At 41.0% G+C, this 24,236-nt stretch overlaps 2 protein-coding genes across 24 annotated transcripts in view; one reads left to right on the forward strand and one right to left on the reverse strand.

Annotated features, from left to right (window-relative positions):
• Positions 1-23,262, forward strand: part of RASEF (RAS and EF-hand domain containing) — an 85,753-nt gene extending 62,491 nt beyond the window's left edge. Inside the window, exons 10-17 of the mRNA XM_021064670.2 lie at positions 1,873-2,107; positions 2,540-2,677; positions 2,793-2,940; positions 4,169-4,250; positions 5,466-5,580; positions 10,377-10,496; positions 12,878-12,954; positions 19,487-23,262. Of these exons, the coding sequence (XP_020920329.2) occupies positions 1,873-2,107; positions 2,540-2,677; positions 2,793-2,940; positions 4,169-4,250; positions 5,466-5,580; positions 10,377-10,496; positions 12,878-12,954; positions 19,487-19,592 (1,021 nt within the window). The 3' untranslated portion in view covers positions 19,593-23,262. The remainder of the gene's footprint in view (positions 1-1,872; positions 2,108-2,539; positions 2,678-2,792; positions 2,941-4,168; positions 4,251-5,465; positions 5,581-10,376; positions 10,497-12,877; positions 12,955-19,486) is intronic.
• The window catches only part of LOC146399449 (uncharacterized), a 149,214-nt gene that overhangs the window by 38,985 nt on the left and 85,993 nt on the right, over positions 1-24,236 (reverse strand). For 7 of the 23 annotated variants that reach the window (XM_084979922.1, XM_084979911.1, XM_084979910.1 and 4 more), the window contains one exon: positions 23,253-23,370. The gene's annotated coding sequence lies outside the window, so the exon portion shown is untranslated. Of the gene's footprint in view, positions 1-2,189; positions 2,900-19,381; positions 23,371-24,236 lie in introns of those variants that run through there. The other 16 variants (XM_084979918.1, XM_084979917.1, XM_084979907.1 and 13 more) reach the window with 7 other exon arrangements.

The following is a 24,236-nucleotide window of genomic DNA, read 5'->3' on the forward strand; positions in this document are numbered from 1 at the left end:
CCATGGGCTGTGGTGTAGGTCACAGACACAGCTCCGATCTGGGGTTGCTGTGGTTCTGGCATAGGGCAGCAGCAACAGCTCCAACTAGACCCCTAGCCTGGGAATCTCCATATGCTTCAGGTGCGGCTCTAAAAAGACGAAAGACCGGGGGGGAAAAAAAGATTTTTAAATAAAGAAATAAATAATATTTTAAAAAAAGAAATTTAAAATAGCTTAAAAAAAAGTAAAGTTCTGACTAATAATGACATGGAGCTGGATTTGTACTATATTATAATGAGAATGGTTTCCTTAGGTTCCTTACATATTGACCTAAAATCAACTTCAGAAGGAGAGTTTCATAAATGAGACGAAGAAAATACATACAAATAAATACACAGCTAGCTAGGTAGATTGAGATGTAGTATGAAATTCATGTCCAAGGATAAAGACTTTATAATTGAGCAACATATTTAGAGTTTAGTGCTTTAATTACCCTTTTAGTTAATTTTAAACATTTGCTAATGGCACCAAAATATCTTTTACTTCTCAGATTTACATGGCTTGTACTTATATTAAGATTGCCCTCTCTTTTCTATAAACATCCATCTCTTATTGTTTCTCACATCTAGAGACCTATGTATCCTTCCTCTTCCTGTTGACCCCATGAATGCCGAATGGCTAGGGTGGTCCCCGGTGTGTAGTGGGAACTAAATAAGTTGTTGCCCTTGGTTTTGTTTCAACTATAAACTTAGATACTGATAGGAGTCAATGGAAAAGCAAAAGTAAGTAAAAAATAGGCAATTTCTTTGATTCTCATTTGATATTCATTTCTCCCTCACTTATAAAATGTTAGTTTCCCAAGTGGAGCGATCCGTAGGATTCAGGAGTTCTAGCCATTGTTTGAAACTTCTCCCGAAGGAGTCTTTCCAGACATGCCATCACTTAGCGGCAGAAAACTCATCTTCTATGCCCAACCATTCCAGGGCCACACATATTTAATTGCCTGTCATTTCTCACCATGTTGATTAGAGATCTGACCCCCAGAAGAGTTTATCAGTTGGCCCATATTTTGTCTTATGCAGCCTGAGAAAATGCATTCTGTGTCAGCTCTTCAAGTATTTGAAGACAAAAACCATTACAGTTGAAGCTGAATGCACGGAACCATTTCTCAAACCTGAGGGTTTTAAGTCTCACGTCATCTGTTGCCTTTCTCATCCAGGTTCTCGGCATCCCTTTTTTTATGGGGGGCTGGGGGGCTGGGGTGGGGGTATATCACTTTTTTCTTTTTTTTTAAGTTTTACTGAAGTATAGTTGATTTACAATGTTGTGGTAATTTCTGCTATACAACAAAGTGATTCTGTTATGTATGTACATACATCCATTCTTTTTTCAGACTTTTCCCACATAGACCATCACAGAATACTGGGTAGGGGTCTCTGCTCTCCAGCAGGTCCCCATTGGCCAGTCATTCCATACACCACAGTGCAGATATTTGGCATCCCTCTTCAGTAGAGATATTATCCAGAAATGGACACGCTGTTCAGACTATGGTCTGACCACATTAGAATAAAAAGGTTCAGGTGTTCTGAGTACATTTTTTCCTTACCATAACTTGGGATTGCATTTACATCCTGGGCAATCGAATTCTTTTTGTTATCAGCAAATAAAGGTCATTTATTAAATGTTTGATTTAAATGTCGTTATCTTGACTGATTGTTGCACAGAATGAACTGATAATGCTCTGAGCCTTTTATTTCCCCTGATGCTTAATCATGGAATACACTGTGGCAAGACTGAGAATATCAGCCTATTCTCTGGCTGTCTGATTCCATTGCTGGGTCATCCTGAGCATCACCAGCCCTCAGGTACAGTGCTCTTCTCCTTTGTCGCCAGGTCATCTCGCTCTTCCTACATGGATGAGGACTGTGACTCGCTGGCCCTCTGTGATCCCATGCAGAGGATGAACTGTGACATTGACAGCCTGCCCGAAAGCTGCTTTGACAGCGGCCTGTCTACCCTGAGGGATTCCAACGAGTATGACTCGGAGGTGGAGTACAAGCACCAGAGGGGATTCCAGAGGTCGCACGGCACACAGGAGAGCTTTGGGGGTGACGCTTCAGACACAGATGTAAGCCCCAAAGTCACTGCCGGATCTTCCATATGTATCTCACCCCATTTGACCTTCATCTGTCATGGGCATTGTTTTAAAATTTATGTATGTGAAACAGAAGAAGGTTTTTCTCTACCAAGTTAGGGAAAACTCTCACAGATTTCATTTGGCAGCCGCTCTGTTCTGTAACAGCATTGACTGTAGTTTCAGCAGCGTAATTTTTCTTTTTATTACTTTGTCATGTGTAAGTGTAATGAAAGACGTCATTTTGCTTTGGTTTGGTTTTTTAAATTTTATTACAGTTGATTTACAATGTCCCGTCCATTTCTTCTGTACACCCAAGTGACCCAGTTATACATACACATACATTCTTTTTCTCATGTTATTTTCTATCATGTTTCAAGACTTTGTTTTTTAATGGCTGACTTTGGAAAAAAAAAAACAAAACAGGTTCCTGATATAAGGGATGAAGAGACGTATGGCTCTGAAGGCGCAGCTTCCGTCCTGGACTGGAAGCCCCAGGGGGCTGCTAGTGAAGGTGGTGTGGTGAGCTCCTCGAGAAAGCCCATCTCAGCGCTTTCACCACAGGTAGGTGGCTTTGGAGACACTTCTCTTCATGAACACTGTTACTGTTCGTGCTGTGTAACTTAGTAGAAGAAAGCTGCCACTGTCTTTGTCACCCACTGTGGCTTCCTTCCCCTAGACAGATGTGGTGGATGATAACCAGAAACCTTTGGCCTCACAGAAGGCTTTCAAGATCGTGCTGGCCGGGGATGCCGCAGTGGGGAAGTCGAGTTTCCTCATGAGACTCTGCAAGAATGAATTTCGAGGAAATACAAGTGCCACCCTGGGTACAGTTCCTTTTTCAGTAGCTAATGGAAACATGATCTTCTTTAGCTCGATTCTGTTTTTTTTTTTTTTTCAGGGATTTAGACACAAACAGATCTCTCTCTTTCTCTGCATGATACATATGTGTATAGGTAGGGTTGTGTGTGTGTGCACGTGTGTGATTGTCTATTACTATGTTTTGACTAAAACCTAAATTTGGAAAAAACTCGTAAAGGAGAGGTATCTATTTACCCAGTAAGATCGACGAAACCAAATTTAGAGCCAGAGATGACAGATTCATTTTTTTCAGCATTTCCTGAGTCCTGCTGTGAGCCACATAAAGTTGTAGGCACCACAGATACACAATAAAGTCAACTAAATCCCAGCTCACAAAGAATTTATGTCCCCAAAGAAAGAAATGGATGAAAAATAAATTTAAAGAAATAAGCTTTAGGAGAAGCACACCTTTATACAGGGTGCCCAAGGAAAGCCTTTCTGATCAGGTGTCATTTGATGATGATAAAGTGACATTTCTGATGGCCAGTTTGTCATTATGGCCAAAATCCTATGACTATATGTTCCCTCCCTTCCTTCCCACAGACTACATGAATAATACCTCTCAGAACCAGGAAAATATAGTATCTTTATTTCCCAAATTGGCTTAATAGTCAATAAAAGGAGTTGAAGATATGCAAATTATTATTTTTCTTCTTCTTCTAAAGAGTTCTTATGCTTATAACCAGAAACCTTGGATTGATTACCCTCTTCACAATGGGTGTCTTTGTAAATTTATGGTTCTCTGTTATACCCTCCAAGATAACAAAGCTGAATGTTCTCTTCCATTTGATTTATAAAGAGATTATAATATTTGGTTCAGTCGCTAGAGAGCCTGGCATATATACATATACACACACCTGCATAGATACTTAGGCATATTTATACGCATGTGCTCACACACGCAGGTATAACTGGGTCCATCTAATTGCATGCACAAATAGAAGATTTTCCTTTTGTCCACAGATTAAATCCTTCCCCAAGTCACCCTACCTGAAGACCTGCATCTCCACACATGGGTGGTCTGACTTATAATTAGTATGTGAAGGTCATTCTCCTTGCAGGCCAGATTCATTCCTCTCTACCAGGCTGAACTCCAGCCCATTGGCTCTTGTCTCATCTAAAGAGGGTTTGAAAGTAAAAACCAGTGGAATGGTTTACATTGTGTTCTCCATGTTCTCTTATATTCCTTTTTAGGAGTTGATTTTCAAATGAAAACTCTCATCGTAGATGGCGAGCAAACAGTACTGCAGCTCTGGGATACGGCTGGGCAGGAGAGGCACGTGCTTTCCATAATGCTTTGGGTTCTGCTGAGGTTTGCAGAGACAAAACTTGTAGGATGTTCAGCGTTTTGTTTTTTTAAAAAACTCATGATTATATAGTTCTGCTATAGTATGTTAGAATTTCAAGAATGCTTACTTTTTTCCACATCCTTTCCTCCTTCACTGACCCATCATTCATGTAAGAAGAGGATCTTTAAGCTTCCTTTGAACTGGTGACATACTGGGAAAAAAAAAGAAAAAGTGCCCTTTCCTAATGAATTTCCATGAGGTAGCACTCCTGAAAGTGGTGACAGTGTGAGGAGCTGCTGAGCCAGGGCACAGCAGAAGATGGGGAGGAGGGCCCGGTCAGCTCCCCGGGTTCAGGGTGGAGACACAAACTAAACAGCAGACTTTGCAGCTGGCAACAGTATCTTGTCTTGCATTCATTGCCGATGGCCAGAAGCACCAAGCATAGCTTTTAATCTTATCTAACTCTGAGAACACACTCTAGCCGATGGTTCAGCAAGCAAGTATGGGGGTCCCTGCCAACCTCTGTAACCAAGCAACATTCAGGGAGCTCAGATTCCGTGGTGAACAGGTGGACACAGATAGCTGCCCACATGGAGCTCATATATTCTCTGGCAGCCTGAGAGTATCAGCATCTAAAAAGTATGTGTGGTTGGCATGGCCGTATTTGAGATCCCGTAAAATACTGCACTGGTTTAGAGTTAGGCGGAGGTGTGCACTTCCTGGTGAACCCCACACGCTTGGTGTATGTGCCCTGCAGTGTTCCACGTGGTCACTTCTTCCCCCACCCACAGTACTCCCTGCCCACCACCTAAAAAATAATTTTTCCCTGATATGCTTCTCCTTCCATCCTTCTCTGTGTCCCACACCTTGGTTCTGGTACCTTGTTGCTGAGGCTGAAATTTTTAGCAACTATGCTCTCGACTTTCTTCTGGCTATGCTTTGGGGTTTGTAGACTCTCTTGGGATTGTCTGGTGGAGAAAATGATGGGCTTTCTTAAATCACTAGCCTAGCTTCTTAGCCTATTCCCTTTCACCAGCTCACTCTAGGCCTTGGGGATGGCGACAGTCATAGGTTGCCATTAGCTTCCTCTCAGTGGGGCCTTGTTTTAGACGATGAGAAAAAAGTGAGCACAAAAGAGATGAATGAGGCAGAACTGAACTGACAGATTAGAACTGTTATTTACATGCTTTTCTCTTTTCCAGATTCAGAAGTATTGCCAAGTCTTACTTCAGAAGAGCAGATGGTGTTTTGCTGCTGTACGATGTTACATGTGAGAAAAGCTTTCTTAATGTACGAGAATGGGTAGATATGATTGAGGTAAGAAATACAAACAGAGGAACAAAAAAATTATGTGGGAAAGTAGTTACAGGCTGTCTTGGGAAATGCTGTTTCTCTTCTTTGTCAGAGGGATCCAGGCCATGAGGAAGAAATGGCTGTGAGATGCAGGGTTCCCAGTGGCACTTGGCAGTATTGGTCAATTCCTCAGTAGCTGGGCAAGTTCCCACTGAGCCAAGCACACTACTCACGTGAGCTTCTGGGGGGAAACCTCCTGGGCTTTCTTATAGATGAAATCAGAACCCCACTAGCAGCAAGTGAAAATTCAGGCAACCCAAGAAGGAGCAGCAGCTCTTCAAACGAAGGGTGATGGGGCTGGTGTGCAGTGCGACGGGGGATGTAACAGGGCTTCCACACATGCCAGAAGTATAGGTGAACCACCATGTGGGTGTGAGCTCATGCTAGGTCCAAATTTTACAAGAATTGTGTTCTTCTGGTAGTGATTTGGGTCTTACACATCCCAAGGTACCACAAAAATACCAGTTGGTATTTTAAACATCTGTGGTAACTATTTGTACTTTCTTCTGGTCAGATGAGATGGTATCTTTCATTGAGGAGCTTTCAGATCCTTTGTTTCATGGTAAATAATTTTATTAAGTAGGATATGATTTTGACCATGGTTGGTTTGCTACAACAGTTATTAATCACCACAAAGCTACAGTTCAAGCCATGGTTCAGCATACTATCTTAGAAAAAAAAAAAATCTAGTGGCTAATGCAATTTTTCAAGCAGGTCTGTTATCTGTAATTTTTAATAGGCATTAAGTGCAGTGATGGCTAAACAGAGAAGTGATGGCTGTCTGATCTCAAGTTAGCTATGGATTCATCAGTTTGAGCCTGTAAAACACCAGAATGAATGACTTTTCTTTTTCTTTTTTACATTCTTTTAAATTATAGTTGATTTACTTTGTTGTGCCAATTTCTACTGTATACCACAGTGACCCAGGAGTATATATATTCCTTATATTATATTATCTTCCATCGTGGTCTCTTCCAAGAGATTGGATATAGTTCCCTGTGTGGCACAGTAGGACCTCATTGCTTATCCATTCTAAATGTAAGTTTGCATCTACAAACCCCAAACTCCCAGTTCATCCCACTCCCTCCCCCCCTTCCCACTTACATCCCTTTTCGTATATCTTCCTGAATGTTTCCTTTCTGACTAAAAAAGTGATATAAGAAATGACTGGTTGACACTGGGAACTTTATCTAGTCACTTATGGTGGAGGATAATGTGAGAAAAAGAATGTATGTATGTATTATGTATGACTGGGTCACTTTTCTGTACAGTAGAAAACTGATAGAATACTGTAAACCAGCTGTGATGGAGAAAATAAAAATCATTTGTTAAAAAAGGAATGATTGGTTGAAATTGGCAATAAGACTCAGACAGGGATAAATAAATGAAAATTTTGTTGAAATATTGGCTTTAAATTATCATAAATACAATGAAAGTGTATTGACATTTACATAAGTTTTTGGGGGTTTTTTGTTTTTGTTTTCGTTTTGTCTTTTTACTGCCTCACCCAAGGCACATGGAGGTTCCCAGGCAAGGGGTCGAATCAGAGCTACAGCTACCGGCCTACACCACAGCCACAGCAATGCCAGATCTGAGCCAAATCTGTGACCTACCCCACAGCTCACGGCAGCACCAGATCCTTAACCCAGTGAGCGAGGCCAGGGAACAAACCCACGTCCTCATGGATGCTAGTTAGGTTCATTAACCATTAGCCGAGACAGGAACTCCCATATTTTAATTCCACAAAATTTTCCACATGTTATGTACATCTCATCTCTGTAACATATCAGAAAAGAAGAAATGTAATGTTATTCTCACTTTTTATGGGAAACCTGAGACACAAAGTCTATGACACTGGCTTTTAATTATTTAGAGGTTAGGGACAGAAGGCAGAATTGGACCTCCTGACTCTACACTGTTGCTCCATCCTAAAAGCACCAGAGTGTGCAGGAGATTAAGGGAAAAAAACTTCTGATGTCAAGAAAGAATCTCCAAGGTAGCCAGTGCATGAAGGAGAGGCACCCACTCGAGAGAACAGAGGTCCAGTGAGTTCAGAGCAGAATGGAGAATCCCAGCTAACTCATACCCACATTTATTTAAGATCTATACTAATAACTTTTTTGTTGAAACTGTTGGACTTGGTCTTCATTTTAAAACTTTGGATTATACTCAAGAAAAGGAGGCCCATGGAGTTCTCTTGTGGTACAGTGGGTTAAGGATCCATCATTGTCACTGCAGCAGCTCGAGTCACTGCTTCAATTGACTGAACCCTGGCCCTGGCTCAGGTTCAGTCCTTGGCCAGGGAACTTTCACATGCTACAGGTGTGGCAGAAAGAAAGAGAGAAATAGAGGGAGGGAGGGAGGAAGGAAGGAAGGAAGGAAGGAAAGAAAGAAAAAGGGAGAAACAGAGAGAAAAGGAGGTAGCAAAGGCAGGGTCAGCCATTGGTTGAAATAGCCCTTAGTGACCAGCCTTGGCCCATGTCAGGGGCCACTGCCGTAATTTGCTAATAAATAAGCACCTACACATGGAAACCTTTTTAGCTATTCATATATTACCTTTCATAGAGTCTAAAAAGGAAGAAAACTGTATTCAAGATGAATTCTTGAATTCATTATGGGGAAAAAATTTAAATTAGCTGTCACTTTACCTCTGACTTTGATTTATCACAGTGATCCTTCACAATGGCTCATCTTTTCTAAGTTGAGGAAATTGTATTGGGCAGTTGATAGGGCTGCCGTAAATATGAGTAGATGCTAATGGTGAGATCACTGGGATAGGCCAGGGGATTGAGAAGCAGTAGAATGTCAGGGTGAATGGACCTTCTGACTTAGGAATTAATACACTTAGATTGAAAACCACTGGGTTACAAAGTCTTATAATAAAATTATGGCCATTTACCTGGCATTAATGATCTATTGAATGAATAGGTGGGTAAAAGTTGAGTGGAGACACTTGAGATGTGGGATCTCTTCCAAACTTGTACATATTCAGAAATATTTGGGGTGTACCTGCTTTGTGCATGGACTGCTAGTGTTTGCAGTATATCCATTAATAAAACAAAAAGCCCTACCTTTATGGTGCTTGTACTCTAATCAGAGAGACATAACATGCAACAAACATAAATAAAGAAATGACATGATGGGAAGTAAATATAAAAAGAAAAAGAGGGAAGAGTAAAGGGCCCTACGGTGAGGCAGTGGGCTGCAGGTAGCATGCTCAGGGTAGTCTCACCAGAAGGTGTTATTTGAGTCAAGACTTGAAGGAAGTGCTGGTATTTACCTTTATGACTCTGGGGCATCATTTAGACGCTCGGATTTCTGGCTTAAGTGAATATTTTCTTAATGGCTTCTATACAATATCCCCTTGGATCCTCAGCAATTCCCCACCAAACACAATTACTTAACACAGTAACAGGTGGGGCGTCTAGTGTCACAGTTTCCCAGTGTCACTCTGATGTGTTCAGTGGAGGAAAATGGTCTAAGAGAAAGGAAGTTGAATTTCATTGTTTTTGAGGCTCATTTCTTGATGTTGTATCAGGTGACGCACCAAAGTGGATGAGCACCTGGATGTCTTCAGACACCGCAGAGACATTTCCACACATCTCAGTCAGGGCTGCTGCTTCTCTTGTTCTAGTCAGGTGGTCTTCTTTTCTCATCCAACCTGCAGAGGTGGGATGTGCCCTACTGACCCCTTCATTTCACAGACAGGGAAACTGAGGCATAAACAGGAAAAGACTTGCCTGATTTCATACAACCAGTCAGTGGCCCGGTGATGGGAGGGGCAGAGTCTCAAACTTCACAGCAGAAATTGACAGAACATTGTAAATCAACTACACTTTCAAAAAAATTTAAAAACAAAACAAAACAAAAAAGCAACTTAACACTGCCTCTCACATCTTACATCCAAGCAGCCAACTCCTCTGTGAATATGCTGGGACTGAGTACATACGCTGATTTGGGAGCATTATCTGGTGAGGGTTTTTGTTTGTTTGTTTTTTGTTGTTTGGGGTTTTTTTAGGGCTGCACCTGCAGCATTTGGAAGTTCCAACCTATGCCACAGCCACACCAAATCCGAGCCACATCTGCGATCTATGACACAGCTTGCAGCAACACTGGATCCTTAACCCATTTCGGGCCAGGAATCGAACCTGCATCCTCATGGATACTAGTCTGGTTCTTAACCCACTGAACCACTACAGGAACTCCCTGGGAGCATTATCTCATCATCTGTTACTCCGAATAATAGCGCACTGCCTGCTCATGGGAAAAATGTTGACCTTTAGGGCCTTGATGTTTTGCTTTTGTTATGAACCAGGTAGTAGCAAGCGTGGAACTTTCAGACTCTATTTTTATCCCTTTAGAGCCAAGGGAATACTTGTGTGTTTTATACCTAGGATATTAAGGTTGACTTGCAGCCACTACTGTTTGCTATGAAAATTGTAGAAAAATAGGTGGGCACCAGAGCCAAATGTAATTCTGTGGTCATGTCTCTTGAATTTGTATTGGTATAGTGGCAAAGATGATGGAATCAGTTTGGACCTAGACCTGGCCCTTACAACGTCTTATTTAACCTCTCTGAATTTCAGTGTTCTCGCCTGGCAATGGGGAAAAGGTTGGCTCCTTAAAGAGATAGTTTGAGATTTAAAGATATTGTCTATACATCATGTGGCATTCAGAAATGGTAGCTGTTGTCATCATCATCTCATAACTTGTCCAAAGGTTTCACCTATGCACAATTTTTTTTCTTTTCTTCATGGCAGGATGCAGCCCATGAGAGCATTCCTATCATGTTGGTAGGAAACAAGGCTGATCTTCGTGATGCTGCTGAAGCAGAGGGACAAAAATGTGTCCCAGGGTACTGTGGAGAAAAACTGGCCATGGTAAGACTGAACATGGGTCTAAATTGGAAGAGGTCTTTCACTTCTGTCTACCTTTGCTGAAGAGGTTTTTCTGACAAATCTCCACTCTCTTTAATGGGTCTTCTGTCCTTATACAGGCAGAACTCCTAGTGGCCTCACTCTGCTCCATGAATGTAAATAATTACACCAAGAATCAAATCGCCTTGTAGAGGTAAAATAATCACGTGATCATTTTCCCCCATGGAGTATCAATGACAAAGAGGAGGCAAATTTATCCCTTCTTCCTCTTCACTCTTCCCCAGTTCCTAGAATCTGTCTCTAGTTCTGAAATCTGGGTTAAGGAAAAAGAATGGGTGTCCTGTTTTGAAAAGATGGGTTTGGTTCCAGGGGGTCACTGTGCCAAGGCAGCAGGTGGTGCCACTCTGCCACCAGGTAGAATAGGTGAAGAGAATTAGAAGACTTGTTCTTTTCTCTAAGATCTATCCTCAGTTGGAATCGTGTGAAATAATTTGGGGGTTATGCATTTATATAGAGGATGGACCACATTTCTGTCCAGGTTATTATTGTAAGCAGTGTTTATTCTCACATTATCATCATCATGTCAGAATGCTACGTGGCCCTCTTATGATGTCTTACTTGAACAAGTAATCAGATACTCCTGGGTCAGATGAGAATTTCGTACTTGACGTTGCTATCACTGTTGTCTGTTGTCATCATGAAGGGACAGCTCTATAACATATACATGTGAACTTTAAAAAGAAGTTTCAATTTTACTATTTCAAGTTGGAATTGTTTCTTAAATTTTAGAGCTGTGAGCCAAATATGATAAATACCTAAACCTAAGCAAAACAGAAGAGATTCATTCAACACATACTTAATTGTATCCAGCATGTGAAAAGCACTTCATTGTGGGCAGAGCAAAGGGTAGAGAACAACCAGACTGTCCTGCCCTCAAGTAGTTTCCTCTCTGGGGGAGACAGACATTAAACCAAGGTAATCCACATGTCTCCCTAGAGATCCTATCATTTCCTGGCTGCATGCTATGTTTATTCCTTGCCCACAATGTCTCAGATTTCCCAAGGTTTGCTTATTTATTATATAGTTCATAGTTCATGACCTCCACCCTCCTGCATCTTCAAAGGCCATCTCTATTTCACCCTGTAACATCCTGGCTGTGAAACTCAGTAGCAGCACTACCCAGTTCTACTAGAAATACATTGATTTGCGGGATTTTTTTAGCTTTTCTTTAGATTTGGGGGTTCATGAGTAAAGATTTTCATGTTAATGTTTCCCCATTATTTGATTCTTCCCTCTCTCCTGGCCCCAGAACACCCATCACACCCTCCCCTCATCCCACACAGGACTATGTAAACCTCACCCAGCCCCACAGCACACACAGTTCTCCTTTCCTGAGAAAAATTGTCTCCAGCTTGTTACACAAAGACACACATACAAAAAAAACTTCATCAGTTACAGTTGTGGCCAAGTGCTATGCCAGAGAAATACAAATGCCAAAATGTTTTATAATAGGAAGACCTAATATCAACTTTTCAGAGTTAGGAAACAATCTTTAATTTTAAGGGAGGATGGCCTAAAAATCCAGAAGGTAGGTAGAAGTCAGCCTGGTGAAGGGGCTATGGGATAACCTAAGTAGTGGGAGTAGCAGGTGCAGGAGTCCTGAGATAGGAGGGCATTTGGAGCATTGGGGAAATAAATAGCCAGGGTAACGTGGACATTGCGAGGGAGGGAGAGTGGTGTCAGGTAAAATTGGGAGGTTGGCTAGGATGACATACAAGCAAGGCCTTGTTGCCAGATAAGCAATTCAACATGACTTGAAAGGGATGGAAAGTATCAAAAGGTTTAAAGCAGGAGAGGGATATGATAAGTGATTGTATGTATAACCACTGGGAGGTTGAACAGTAGAGGACTAGAAAATGTCCATCAGTTTTAGCAACAGAGACTTGCTTGCTGACCCTTGATAGAAAAAGATGATGGGGTAAAGAGGGATATGTATTAACTGCTGGCCAAAAGGAGACATACTCTTGATGGACATTGAATTCCTGAGCGGTTCATTTGTCTCTGTTGAGTTATTTGATAGAGAACATTTGGTAGCATGTGTGACTCTTGGATATAAGAGCCTTAAACCATGAAATTTTGTATTGTGGGGTGGGTTTTTTGGATGCAAAATAAAAATCCTCTGACTATGAACTACTCCTGGAATAAGTAGGCTCAAACCTGTATTTTTAAGTCTTGAAACTTTGAATCCAATTTCTTAACTACTAGTTTTAACAGGGGAATATTTTATTTTATTGGTTTTAAAAGCTAACATTCCAGGAAACCTAATAAAAGCCTTCATTTAATGGTATATGTATATATACATATTTTTTTCTTTTTTTTTACAGACCTATGGGGCATTATTTTGTGAAACAAGTGCCAAAGATGGTTCCAATATAGTGGAAGCTGTTCTCCATCTTGCTCGGTAAACTCTTGCCTTATATTTGGAAAACTAGATGTAGGATTGAATTTTTACTTAACTTTGCACGTGTCAGGAAACACTGTCTTGTCTTTCATTAGTGGTTAGATAAATAATTAAACATAGTTTTTATAAAAGCTGGTAATGCTGCTTCTTCACTGTGAACATTGGCAAAATACCTTTACTGCCAAACAAAGCAGGTGCATCTGAGATGTCATTGACATTTCTGCAAAATGTCACCACAAAGCTAATAGCTGACGTGTGTGAACCACTTCCAGGAACCAGATTTTAAACACAAGACTATAATGAATATAACTATTATGACCTTTTCCGAAGTAAAGGAAAAAACAAAGTAAATTGTATATCATGCCAGTTGGAAGCACTTTGTTTACATTATTAGCCAGGTAATTATTAAGCTAAGGCAGTGGTTGATAATAAATAACATTTTGGGATGTGGATTAGAATGAAAATTGCACCACTGAGGAACCTGGATTTGACTGTATTTTAATCCTTGCAGTATTCTTAGGAAATAACAATGTTTGATTATATCTTCTGCCTAGTTTCTGCTGTAAGTGAAAAGATGGGAGTTCCTGTCGTGGCGCAGTGGTTGATGAATCCGACTAGGAACCATGAGGTTGCGGGTTCCATCCCTGCCCTTGCTCAGTGGGTTAACGATCTGGCGTTGCCGTGAGCTGTGGTGTAGGTCGCAGACTCAGCACAGATCCCGAGTTATTGTGGCTCTGGCGTAGGCCGGCGGCCACAGCTCCGATTCGACCTCTAGCCTAGGAACCTCCATATGCCGCAGGAGCGGCCCAAGAAATGGCAAAAAGAAAAAAAAAAAAAAAAAAGATGATTCTTTGCTGGTCTAAAGGGATTAAATACCCTAAAAAAGAGAAGAAATTAAAATGTGCATTAACAAAATCCAGGCCAATAATCTTTAATTGCTGACATAGCAAAAATATAATTTTAGGCATGTAATTCTTTTCCTGATCATTTGTGACATTCTTGTTTCATAAGAATCTTAACTTTAGTACAGTAAGAGGCTCAGGGCTACCTTAGCCTCAGACAGGAGGGTGCTATTTGCTGCCCTGTCTGAGCAGGAAAGTATGCTGCAGGTCGGGCCCTCTGCCTGGCTGGTGGCTTCTGCCCATCATGTTGGAGGATTGTAGTGTCAGGAGGCTCAAAGTCCAATCTTGTTCTGCCTCAAAGAGCTGTGGAGCCCTAAGTCCCTGTCTTCCTTTAGGCATCCCAAATCTGTAACCTGAGGGAAGGGGGCTGAAGAAAATGATCCCTAAGGCCCTTTCTAGTTTGGACAGTCTGTGATTCTATATTTAACAGCCCAGTCTCCACTGAATAACATAATGCTGAATTGTCTTGTGGGGTCATGTTAAAGTTAAATGACTCCAAACTGCTGTGGTCACACCCAGAGTGCAGAATCGATTCTCTTTATTATGTCATAAAGATAGGAAAGCCAGAAGCCGCCCATGCCTTTCCCCCTTCTCCTCCTGCTGGCATGTTGCATCAGCCCAGCAGCCCCCTGTTTACAGTGTGGCTTCTTTACTTAAAACACCTGTGTACAGAAACATTTTGATAACAAGGTCACTAATTAAAAAATCCTCCTTGATAAATGATTCTTTATTATTATTATTACATTAATGGCCTGGTTTGAGGCCTCTAGGTTAATTAGGTTAGCAATGTGTTAAATAGGAAAATTAGAAAGAAAGCAAACATGTAAAGACTTTTTTTTTGTCTTTTTTTTTTTTTTTTGCCATTTCTTGGGCCGCTCCCACAGCATATGGAGGTTCCCAGGCTAGGGGTCGAATTGGAGCTGTAGCCACCAGCCTACGCCAGAGCCACAGCAATGCAGGATCCAAGCTGAGTCTGCAACCTACACCACAGCTCATGGCAATGCCGGATCCTTAACCCACTGAGCAAGGCCAGGGATCAAACCCGCAACCTCATGGTTCCTAGTCGGATTCGTTAACCACTAAGCCACAACGGGAACTCCTATAAAGACTTTAATTTGCTTTATACTGTGCCATCAGATTTGCTTGTCCAAGTACCCAAGTCTTCAGTGAAAATTGTGTAGTTTCCACAGGTAAAATTACTACTTTAAAAGTTTTACAGCCTCTAGAATGTTATATATAATACAAAACATGTTAGTTCTTGATTTAGATCTCATAAGAGAGTTCCCATAATTCCCTTTCATACCATGTCATGTCATAGAACTTGAGCTAGAAAAGTATATGGATTTGCACTGTCTGAGAAAGAATTTGTTTTTAAAGGGAACCAATAAATGTTTAGTTAACAACCTGAACCCCTCTGCCTTTTCTTGGAAAACCTCTCAATCCCAGGAAAAGCTTCCCTTAGAAATGCAATTTCCCTGTAGGGCTGAAAGGACATTCATTCCAACCATTGTCCATTGCTAAGTAAATTTGTAATCACTAGAGCCATAGGCTTTAAACATTTTGCAATAGATCAAGGTCAGCAGGCTTTAAATTGCCAATGGCCTGATATTTGAGAAAAACACAAAGAGCTCAGTCTGATATATCAGTTCAGTAAGTACTGCTGCTGAGCCCGCTGGGTGTAAATCTGTCCCTAAGAATGAGTCATTTAAAATGCATTTCTTGGGAGTTCCAGTTATGGCTCAGAGGGAATGGATTAGCAATGAGATCCTGCTGTATAGCCCTGGGAACTATGTCTAATCACTTATGATGGAGCATGATAATGTGAGAAAAAAGAATGCATACATATATGTGTAACTGGGTCACCATGTTGTATGGTAGAAAAAAAATGTATTGGGGAAATAACCAAAATAAATAAATAAATATTTAAAAAGAACCCAACATAGTTTCCATGAGGATGCAAGTTAGATCCTGGCCCCACTTAGTGGGATAAAGATCTGGCATTGCCACATATTGAGGCATAGATGACAGATGCAGCTCAGATCTGGCGTGGCTGTGGCTGCAATGTAGGCTGGCAGCTGCAGCTGCGATTCAGCCCCTAGCCTGGGAACTTCCATATGCCACAAGTGTGGCTGTAAAAAGAAAATTAATTTTGTAAAAAATAATAATAGAATGCAATTCTTAAGCATGTTGTAGTTTTCGGTGAGCTAATTTTCCCAGGCTCAAACCTGTTTGAGATTATATCTTCCTGATTTCCTTAAAGTGGGATACGCCTGCATTTTTTGGTAGATTAAAGGAACTGAAAGCCAGGTGAACAATGTGGATACCTATTTTTCTCCCTTAATATTTGCTTTTCAAGGCTCAGTGTCTGCATTATTATGAGTACTCTGCACAAAAGCTCTGTAGAGATATCAGGGTATTTGAGATAGGCTGTGCAATTTAACATTAGAGTAAAAAAAGAAAACAAAATATATAACCAGGCAGCCACATGATATATACCTGATGGAGGCCTGTTGGACCTCCCAGAAGGGAGAGATGTGAGTTGTCTTGTGAGGATGCTGTGATTACTATACGTTTTGTACAGATAAGAAACTTGAGAATGTGAATGCTCAGTGACACAGCTACTAAGTGGCAAAATTGGGACCTTGCTTTACTCCAGCTTGCCTTTTGAATGTTGGTCATTTCAGAATTCTATTCTGTACTCTATTCTTTACTCTTTCTCCTGCTGCCTAATGCCTGGTTTCTAGAACTATGTCTAGCTAGTGACTTCCCACTTCCATATTTTTTTTAGTTTTTAAACATTTTTTACCCACTTTCATATTTTTAATCCTATCTTTTTTTTTTAATTCCATAACCATATTCCCACCCACCAACATATCCAAATCCTAATGTGTTAATTTTTCTTGAAAAGTGTTCCTCCTTCTAGACTCCCTTTCTCAGGAAACTACCAACATTATAATTAAAAATTAGTAACCTAGAATCAATCTTGACTCCTTCCTCTTTCATCACCATCTGTCTCTAGTGGGTTCTGGTACCCTGTTGATTGGGTGGCCTTTCTGCAGTCTTTCTTGAAACCATTTATATTCTCATTCATATTCTCTCTCTCCCTCCCTCCCTCTCTCCCGCCCTCTTTCTCTCTCCCTTTCTCTCTCTCTGCTTCAGGCCTGAGAATTTCCTACCCCATTTAGTGAAGGAGGCCCCTAACTTTCTGCCTCAGAGTTTCTCCAATACCAGTTCCTCCTCCACCCTGTAATCAGGGTAAAGTATCTTTGTAAATAAAACTCCAATTAATACTTTCTTGCTTGCACCCCCGCACTGGTGTCCTACCTACGGCATACAGTCTGAGCTCCTTAGCAGGTGGCTGATAGTCCCCCAGAGCCAGGCCTTATGTACGTTTCTGTTTTTATCTCTTATCTTGCTTCCTCGATGAATGATAATCTATAGACACATGCCTCCCTGTGGCATGACTTTGCTTCCAGTCATGGCCAAGTTCTTTTGTGCCTCTTTGCAAGCTGTTCCCTACACCTGGAATCTCCCTTGCTTACTAAATGAAGGTGAATTCCTAGCCCACCGAGAGGTCGTTCTGCTGTCAAAGACTTCCTGAGGCTCCATGTCTGTGAAACCTGCCCTCGGTGCGCCCCAGCATGACTGTGGTCCACCCTTTGTGTTCCTGCACCGCGCTGTGCTTGTACGTCATCAGCTCTCTCAGGACCTGGTGACAATTTATTTAGAAGACATCTATCTCTCTCTCAAAGCTCACTAGTTGAGGATCCCAGGACTTGGCATAAATGAGACATTTGTTAAATGACCAAATGGTCAAGACTTTGCACTTGGAAGTTTTATTAGTTTCCCACTGTTGCTGTAGCAAATTCCCACTAGCCTAGTGGTTTAAGTGATAGTTCTGGAGGTCAGAAGTCTGAACTAAGTCTTATGGGGTGTTATGGGTTGAACTGTGTATCCTCCTTCTTTTCTTGAGTCTTTGTTTCCTAATCTGTGAAGTGAAGATAATGATGCTCACCTGTCAGCATTTTGTACGTGTATGTGCATGATGTATTAAAGAAGGAATATGTGAAAATGTGTAGCATAGCGCTTATTAACTGGTCTTCAGTAAGAACTAGTTTCCCTTTAGTTTCCTATTCACAATTGCAGTGGTTTTCAAAGGTTAGCTCACATTATCTCCTTCTGGGGCTGTGCTGACCAGTTTGGTAGCCACTAGCTATGTGGCTTATCCAAGCTGAGATGTACTGGATGTATTAAATACTGGATATTTTTTTCTTTTTACAGCCATACCTGCAGCATGTGGAGGTTCCAGGTAGGGGTTGAATCAGAGCTGCAGCTGCCAGCCAACACCACAGCCATAGCAACTCCAGATCCTTAACCCACTAAACAAGGCCAGGGATCAAACCCTCATCCTCATGGACACTCTGTTGGGTTCTTAACCCACTGAGCCACAACAGGAACTCCTAAATACGGGTTTTAAGACAGTATAAAAATTTTAAAATACCTCATTAATATTTTTTGTAACATGCTGAAATAATATTTTTGCAAAAGTGAGTTAAAGAAAATAATAAAATTAATTTCACCTATTTCTCTTTACATTTCAGTATGGCTGCTAAAAAACTTTAAATTTCATATACGAATTATAATTCTATTTCTATTGAACCGCATTGCTGTATTGGGAATATGCCAATTCCCAGGATCTACCACTCTGTAACAAAACCCAAAGTATAGTCGCCTAGAACAACACCACTTTTTATTTTCTGAAGTTAGCAGAATTGATTGAATCTCACTGGAGAGTCCCCTGACTGCTCTCCCTTGAGTGCCTCATGTGTCTGTGGTCAGATGGACATGGGCTGTGGCTCGGTCTGGATATCTGCCACCATGGTGCTCCTCCCTGTGGCATCTCTCTGCTGGCCTCTCTCCAGTGAGCAACCTGGGCTTCATAAATGGCAGCTCAGGAGTTCCCTGGTGGCTTAGTGGGTTAAGGATCTGGCATTGTCACTGCTGTAGCTAGGTCACTGCTGTGGCATAGGCTCAGTCCCTGGCTTGGGAACTTCCATCTGCTGTTATCTCCATGATCATGCATAATTACAGAATTGTTATAAAGTCGTCATTGCTTCTGTTAATGTTAAGCATGAGCTGGGGGTGGTAGCCAGGTTCCAGAGTCCTAAGGAGTGAGCTGTGCATGTGGCAGACTAGAAAACCCTGCAAAACCACAGGAGAGAGCAAGAGTGGTCTGTGTGCATGAGTGTGAGTGTGTGCACATGTGTATGCACCTGGGCACGTGTCCGTATGTGCAAGCAGGAGCGTGTGGCCTGATGATCAGAATGCAGGTGCTAGAGCCCATCTGTGTGGTGGGAGTGCCAGCCCCTGCCACTTCTCCAGCTGTGTGACCTAAGGGAAATTTCTTAACTTTTTTTGCTTTTGTCTCCTCACATATGAAATGGAGCACAGCAAAATCATTGTTGTGAGGTTTAAAGAAGTCAACACCTACAAAGCATTTAGAACACTGGATGGCATACAGCAAGTGCTCAGCAGTGCGATTTTATTTCTACAGAGTTGTTTATGGTTCAGTTTACCTCAGTAATCCTTTCTTTCTTTCTTTCTTTCTCTCTCTCCCTTCCTCCCTCCAGGGAAGTGAAAAAAAGAACTGATGAGCATGACAGCAAATCCATTACCAATCTGAGTGGCACTAGTTCCAGAAAGTCAACCCAGATGAAAAACTGTTGCAATGGTTAAATCCAAAACATCCTTGGCCCCCGGGAAGCCTGCATTCCCAGAGTACTGGATGTACATGACTTGTTTGCTTCTTCCATAGAGTGGTGCATCCTATGGACACTGTCGGATGAGAGATACAGTGTAGCAGATCTCAGCCATGCTCTTGGGTCCCTCCAGAACGTCAGCTCTTTTTTTGCTGTTTCAATGAATGATTCGGGTCCCCTGGTTAAATAACCTATCTTGTCTTTACAAAGCCTTAACAGATAACATGTAAATGTTTTTAAAGTGGTTTAAAAAAATCACATGCTCTAGATCAAAGATAGAGAAGAAATTCAAAGACATTGATTAGATTAATACGGTAGATACCCTATGACATTTACTTCCAATATTCAATACTACAAGCTACCAAAAAGGTTTACCATCCTAGCTTTGCTGTCAACTAGCCTGCAGTCATGTCACCAACCCACATTAGATCCGTTTTCTCATCTGTAAAACATATCGGCTTGGCCTTTCAGGCCTTGGCCCTCAGCTCTGTAGTCCTTGAAGCAGTGTGAAGGAGAGCTTGATGGCCCACAATTAATAAGGACTCTGGCTCTGGTCACTATTGTGGCACAGGTTTGATCTTGGGAACTTCTGCATGCCACAGGCACAGAAAAAGAAAGAAAATCCATGTATAACTTTATGGAGTTCCCTGGTGGCTCAGCAGGTTAAAGATCTAGCATTGTTACTGCTAGTGGCTCAGGTTGCTGCTGTGGTGGCAGTTTGATCCCTGGCCCTGGAACTTCTGCGTGCCATAGGTGTGGCCAAAAAAAACAAGTAAGGACTCTGGTCATTTGTACTTTTTCAATATTGGAGTATTGACGTTTCTCACTTCTTGTACAAGAAGAGAATTTAATGGCAAGAAAAAAAGTAGTCATGTTTTAAGCTCAAGTATAGACAGAAAAATCTAGTTTTTATGTATAAAGAAAGAAAACATTTGGGGGGAAAATAGTTTGTATTTAAAGGGGATATTTTATTATCTCAGAATACTTATAAAGTCTATGGCTTGAATTCAGTGTTAAAAATTCTAATGAAAATATATAAAGCCACATGCTACATGCCCAGGAAAAGTTTCACACCTCACTTAAAAAAAAAAAAAAATACCAGCAAGTGACTGCTGGGGGCTGGTGAAAGGGAGGAACTAGGAATGAATATAATGGGTATATGGTTTCTTTGGGGAATGATGAGAATGTTCTGGAATCACATTGTGGTGACATTGCACAACTTTGTGCATATACTAAAACCCACTGAATTGTATACTTTAAATGGTGGATTTTGTTATGTGAATTATATCTCATTAAAAAATACTTTCCTACTTAGAACAGTTTAACATTTTGCCAAATGAAAATATGCGTCCTCAAACCTCCTCATGGTTTAAGAGCATAATCTCCAATATAATGCAAATCCCCCAACTCCCTGGTTGCCAGCATTCACTTCCTAAAAGAATGAACTGTGAAAGAAATGTTATGTGTAGTTTTAGAAAACCAATGCTTTTGAAGAGGAATTGTGGTCAGGGGACAGGTAAGTCAGAGTCCTTCGTCTGAAATGAGTGTGCCTCATCCTCACCAGCAGCCTGGTGGGTCTTCCTCTTCTAGAAGCTATGCTGCCTCCCAGACTTCCCCACTCAAACGTCTCCCAGAGCCAAAGATGGCAACTCCTGACCCCAGATGGGTCACCAAGGCCTGATTTTGGATTTTGCTTTTGGTTTTCAGTGACCTGAACCAACTAAGTTCTTCTCAACCAGAGATCTGAACTTTGGTTCATAGGGCCAGGCCCCAAGAAGTTTGCTGAAACAACTTAAATGATAGCTCTATTAATTGTACTATGTAAGTTAAAAACATCCCTTTTGTTGAATTAAAACAATTCTACGTAGCAATTTTCTTCTGTTTATGATTTTTATGACCAGACCTTACATTCTCCAAGCTTTCTTTTAAAATGAAAATTGGGAGTTCCCATCATGGTGCAGTGGAAATGAATCCAACTACGAACCATGAAGTTGCAGGTTTGATCCTTGGCCTCACTCAGTGGATTAAGGATCTGATGTTGCCGTGAGCTGTGGTGTAGGTCACAGACACAGTTCAAATCCTGCGTTGCTATGGCTGTGGCATAGGCCGGCAGCTATAGGTCCAATTAGACCCCTAGCCTGGGAACCTCCATGTGCCACAGATGCGGCCCTAAAAAGACAAAAAAGTAAAAAAAATAAATAAAAAATGAAAATTGGCCAGGTATGTTATACAGAGATTGTAAACAGCCACAATGTTCATTTAACTTTTCAAAATGTGCCTTCTCTCTACTGATGAGATCTGGTGGTTTTCTGGGGTTTTTTTGGGTTTTTTCCCCTTACTGGAAAGTTGGTTCTATCCTCAACAACTCTACCACAGATTCCTGTTTCCTGTTTCTTGGTCCCAGGAAAAATGTTTACATTTTTTTTACCAAAAAGAATGCCTTGCTGGTGGGGAATTATCAAACTGAACCGGAGTATGGTGGTTATATTTGTGCCATGGTGAGATAAAAGGTCTGCCACTGCTGTTTGCCTAGGTGGCCTCTATGGAGCCCAGGTTAGAATGGTAACATATGGTACTTACGTTTAGGTGTTTGGTGCAATTGCACAAAACTGTATTATTACACATGTTATTGTGTTGTCTTTATTTATTTTCCCCCAAAGTGTCTATATTTGTCTTACAATCTGTATATAAGAGTTTACCTTTGATATAGAAGTGTTATCTTGGTCTTTGCTTCTGGATTGTACAGCCAGTATACTCAAATTGATTAGATTACATGGGCACCTCTGACAGACAAAGCAGTCATCTTTAACTATTTGAACCAAAATCCAAATTAGGGACTTATAGCTCTGGTTAGCAATCTTATTTAAAGAAAAGCTACTTACAGCTTTTTGAGATGACTTGCTAGGAAATGAAGATTACTACCAACATTTGATTCTGTGAAAGTGTTCTCAAATTTAAAGTATATTTTTGGTAAGAACAAAAAAATATCTAACATTTTTAACTTATACTTAATTTGATATATTTGCATAGTTCTATGCCAGTAGTTCATCTTGTCTCAATTTTTCCTTTGAGAACTTTTAAGATCACAATTCTACTACACTTCTTTTTACATATCCTGACACACTGGATAATATTTTAGTTTCATCATAGAAAAGAATGCTGGCTATGGAGACATTTCTCACTGTTAACTCTTAGCCTCATGCATTTCACAATTTTTTTCCACTTGCTGCTTTATATACATATGTGACATTTGATTATTTAATAAGTATGATTTAATAATGTGATTTGCATAAAGCCAAACCGCACTACCCTCTTGCTGAAGACAAAATGAAGGTTAAAGATTTATTTTCATATTTGTGCAGTGATCAGCTTCAGAGTGATGGTTTTCATGGGCTTTTATTGTATATGTGTGTAAGAAATTTCATATGTGTATATTAAGTAGGCCTCTGAATACTGAATAACTATTTTATGATTTTTTACTTACCTGCTTTACATTTTCATAGTATCAGTTGTATTTCATTTATACTGCTTCTCTTCAAACCATTAATAATTATCCCATAAAGTGTAATTTTTATAGCAATTCAAATGTCTAAGGAACTACACATATTTTCTGCATTATAAATTCAATAAAATATACCTGCTTTGGCCTTCTGGGTGTTTTCTTCAGCTTTGCAGCAGGCATCCATGAAGTAATTTTAGTTCTAAGATGTGCGTACATGAAACCATGCCTCTAAAACACCGGCTTGGGACTCTGGCTGAGGGCAGAAAAGAATGAACACATGGTGTGTGGTGCTGGAGTAAACCCATTTGTCTCCACCAACTGACCAGCTTGGGGTATGATGGCCAGGAATAGTGAGGCTTTCATAGAAAATTATCAGGATGTGCTCAGCCAACCTCAGGACCTCAGGAGTTAGTCCCTTTCTCTGACACCCATCCTTGCCCCTCTGCACCCCTCCACCCTGTCTAACTAACTATTGTTCATCCTCTATTTTAGTTTAAATATCACTTCCTTCAGGAAATTTACCCTCCCAACCCCTCAAAGGATGAGGCTGCCTGCTCTCATTTGTGTAGCACCCTTTCTAACAGGTCAGCATGCTTACTACCCTTATGCCCTGATCTTCCCCTATTGTCTGCTGCTGCCTCCCCTCTGCTGTACACAGTTGAGCAGGCAGGTAATCAAAGAATTAACTGTTTAAGGCAGGCTTTGCAGAGTTTCTGCAGGCACATACACAAAGAGACACATGTGTGCAATAGCCAAGGGAGGTAAGTAAGAGACAGGATTTAGCCACACTAAAATGTGGCTGTGGGTCTGAGCTCTGCAGCCAGCCTGCCTGGTTTGAACCTGGCCTCAGGTACCTTCCAGTGAGTAACTAAACAAGGGGCTTAACCTCTGCATACCCCAGCTTCTTCACTAGTAAAACAGGGGTGATAACAGTTTCCTTCTCATGGAGTGGTTATAAAGACTAAATGAGTTAATATATGGAAAGGGTTTGCAATAGTATCTGGCACTTTGGTCACCCTCAGTCAAAAAAGAACAAGTTTTGAAGCACCTTGATTGCACTGGTCTTGTTCAGGGCCCAGGGTACTACCACCAATGTGTGACCAAACTCCTGAAATTTAC

This window comes from Sus scrofa, chromosome 10, assembly GCF_054392235.1.
Source record: "Sus scrofa isolate SSC_HxYL_T2T_F1_AM1 chromosome 10, Sscrofa_HxYL_maternal_Yorkshire_Landrace_v2.0, whole genome shotgun sequence".
In the NCBI taxonomy this organism is placed as follows: Eukaryota; Metazoa; Chordata; class Mammalia; order Artiodactyla; family Suidae; genus Sus; species Sus scrofa.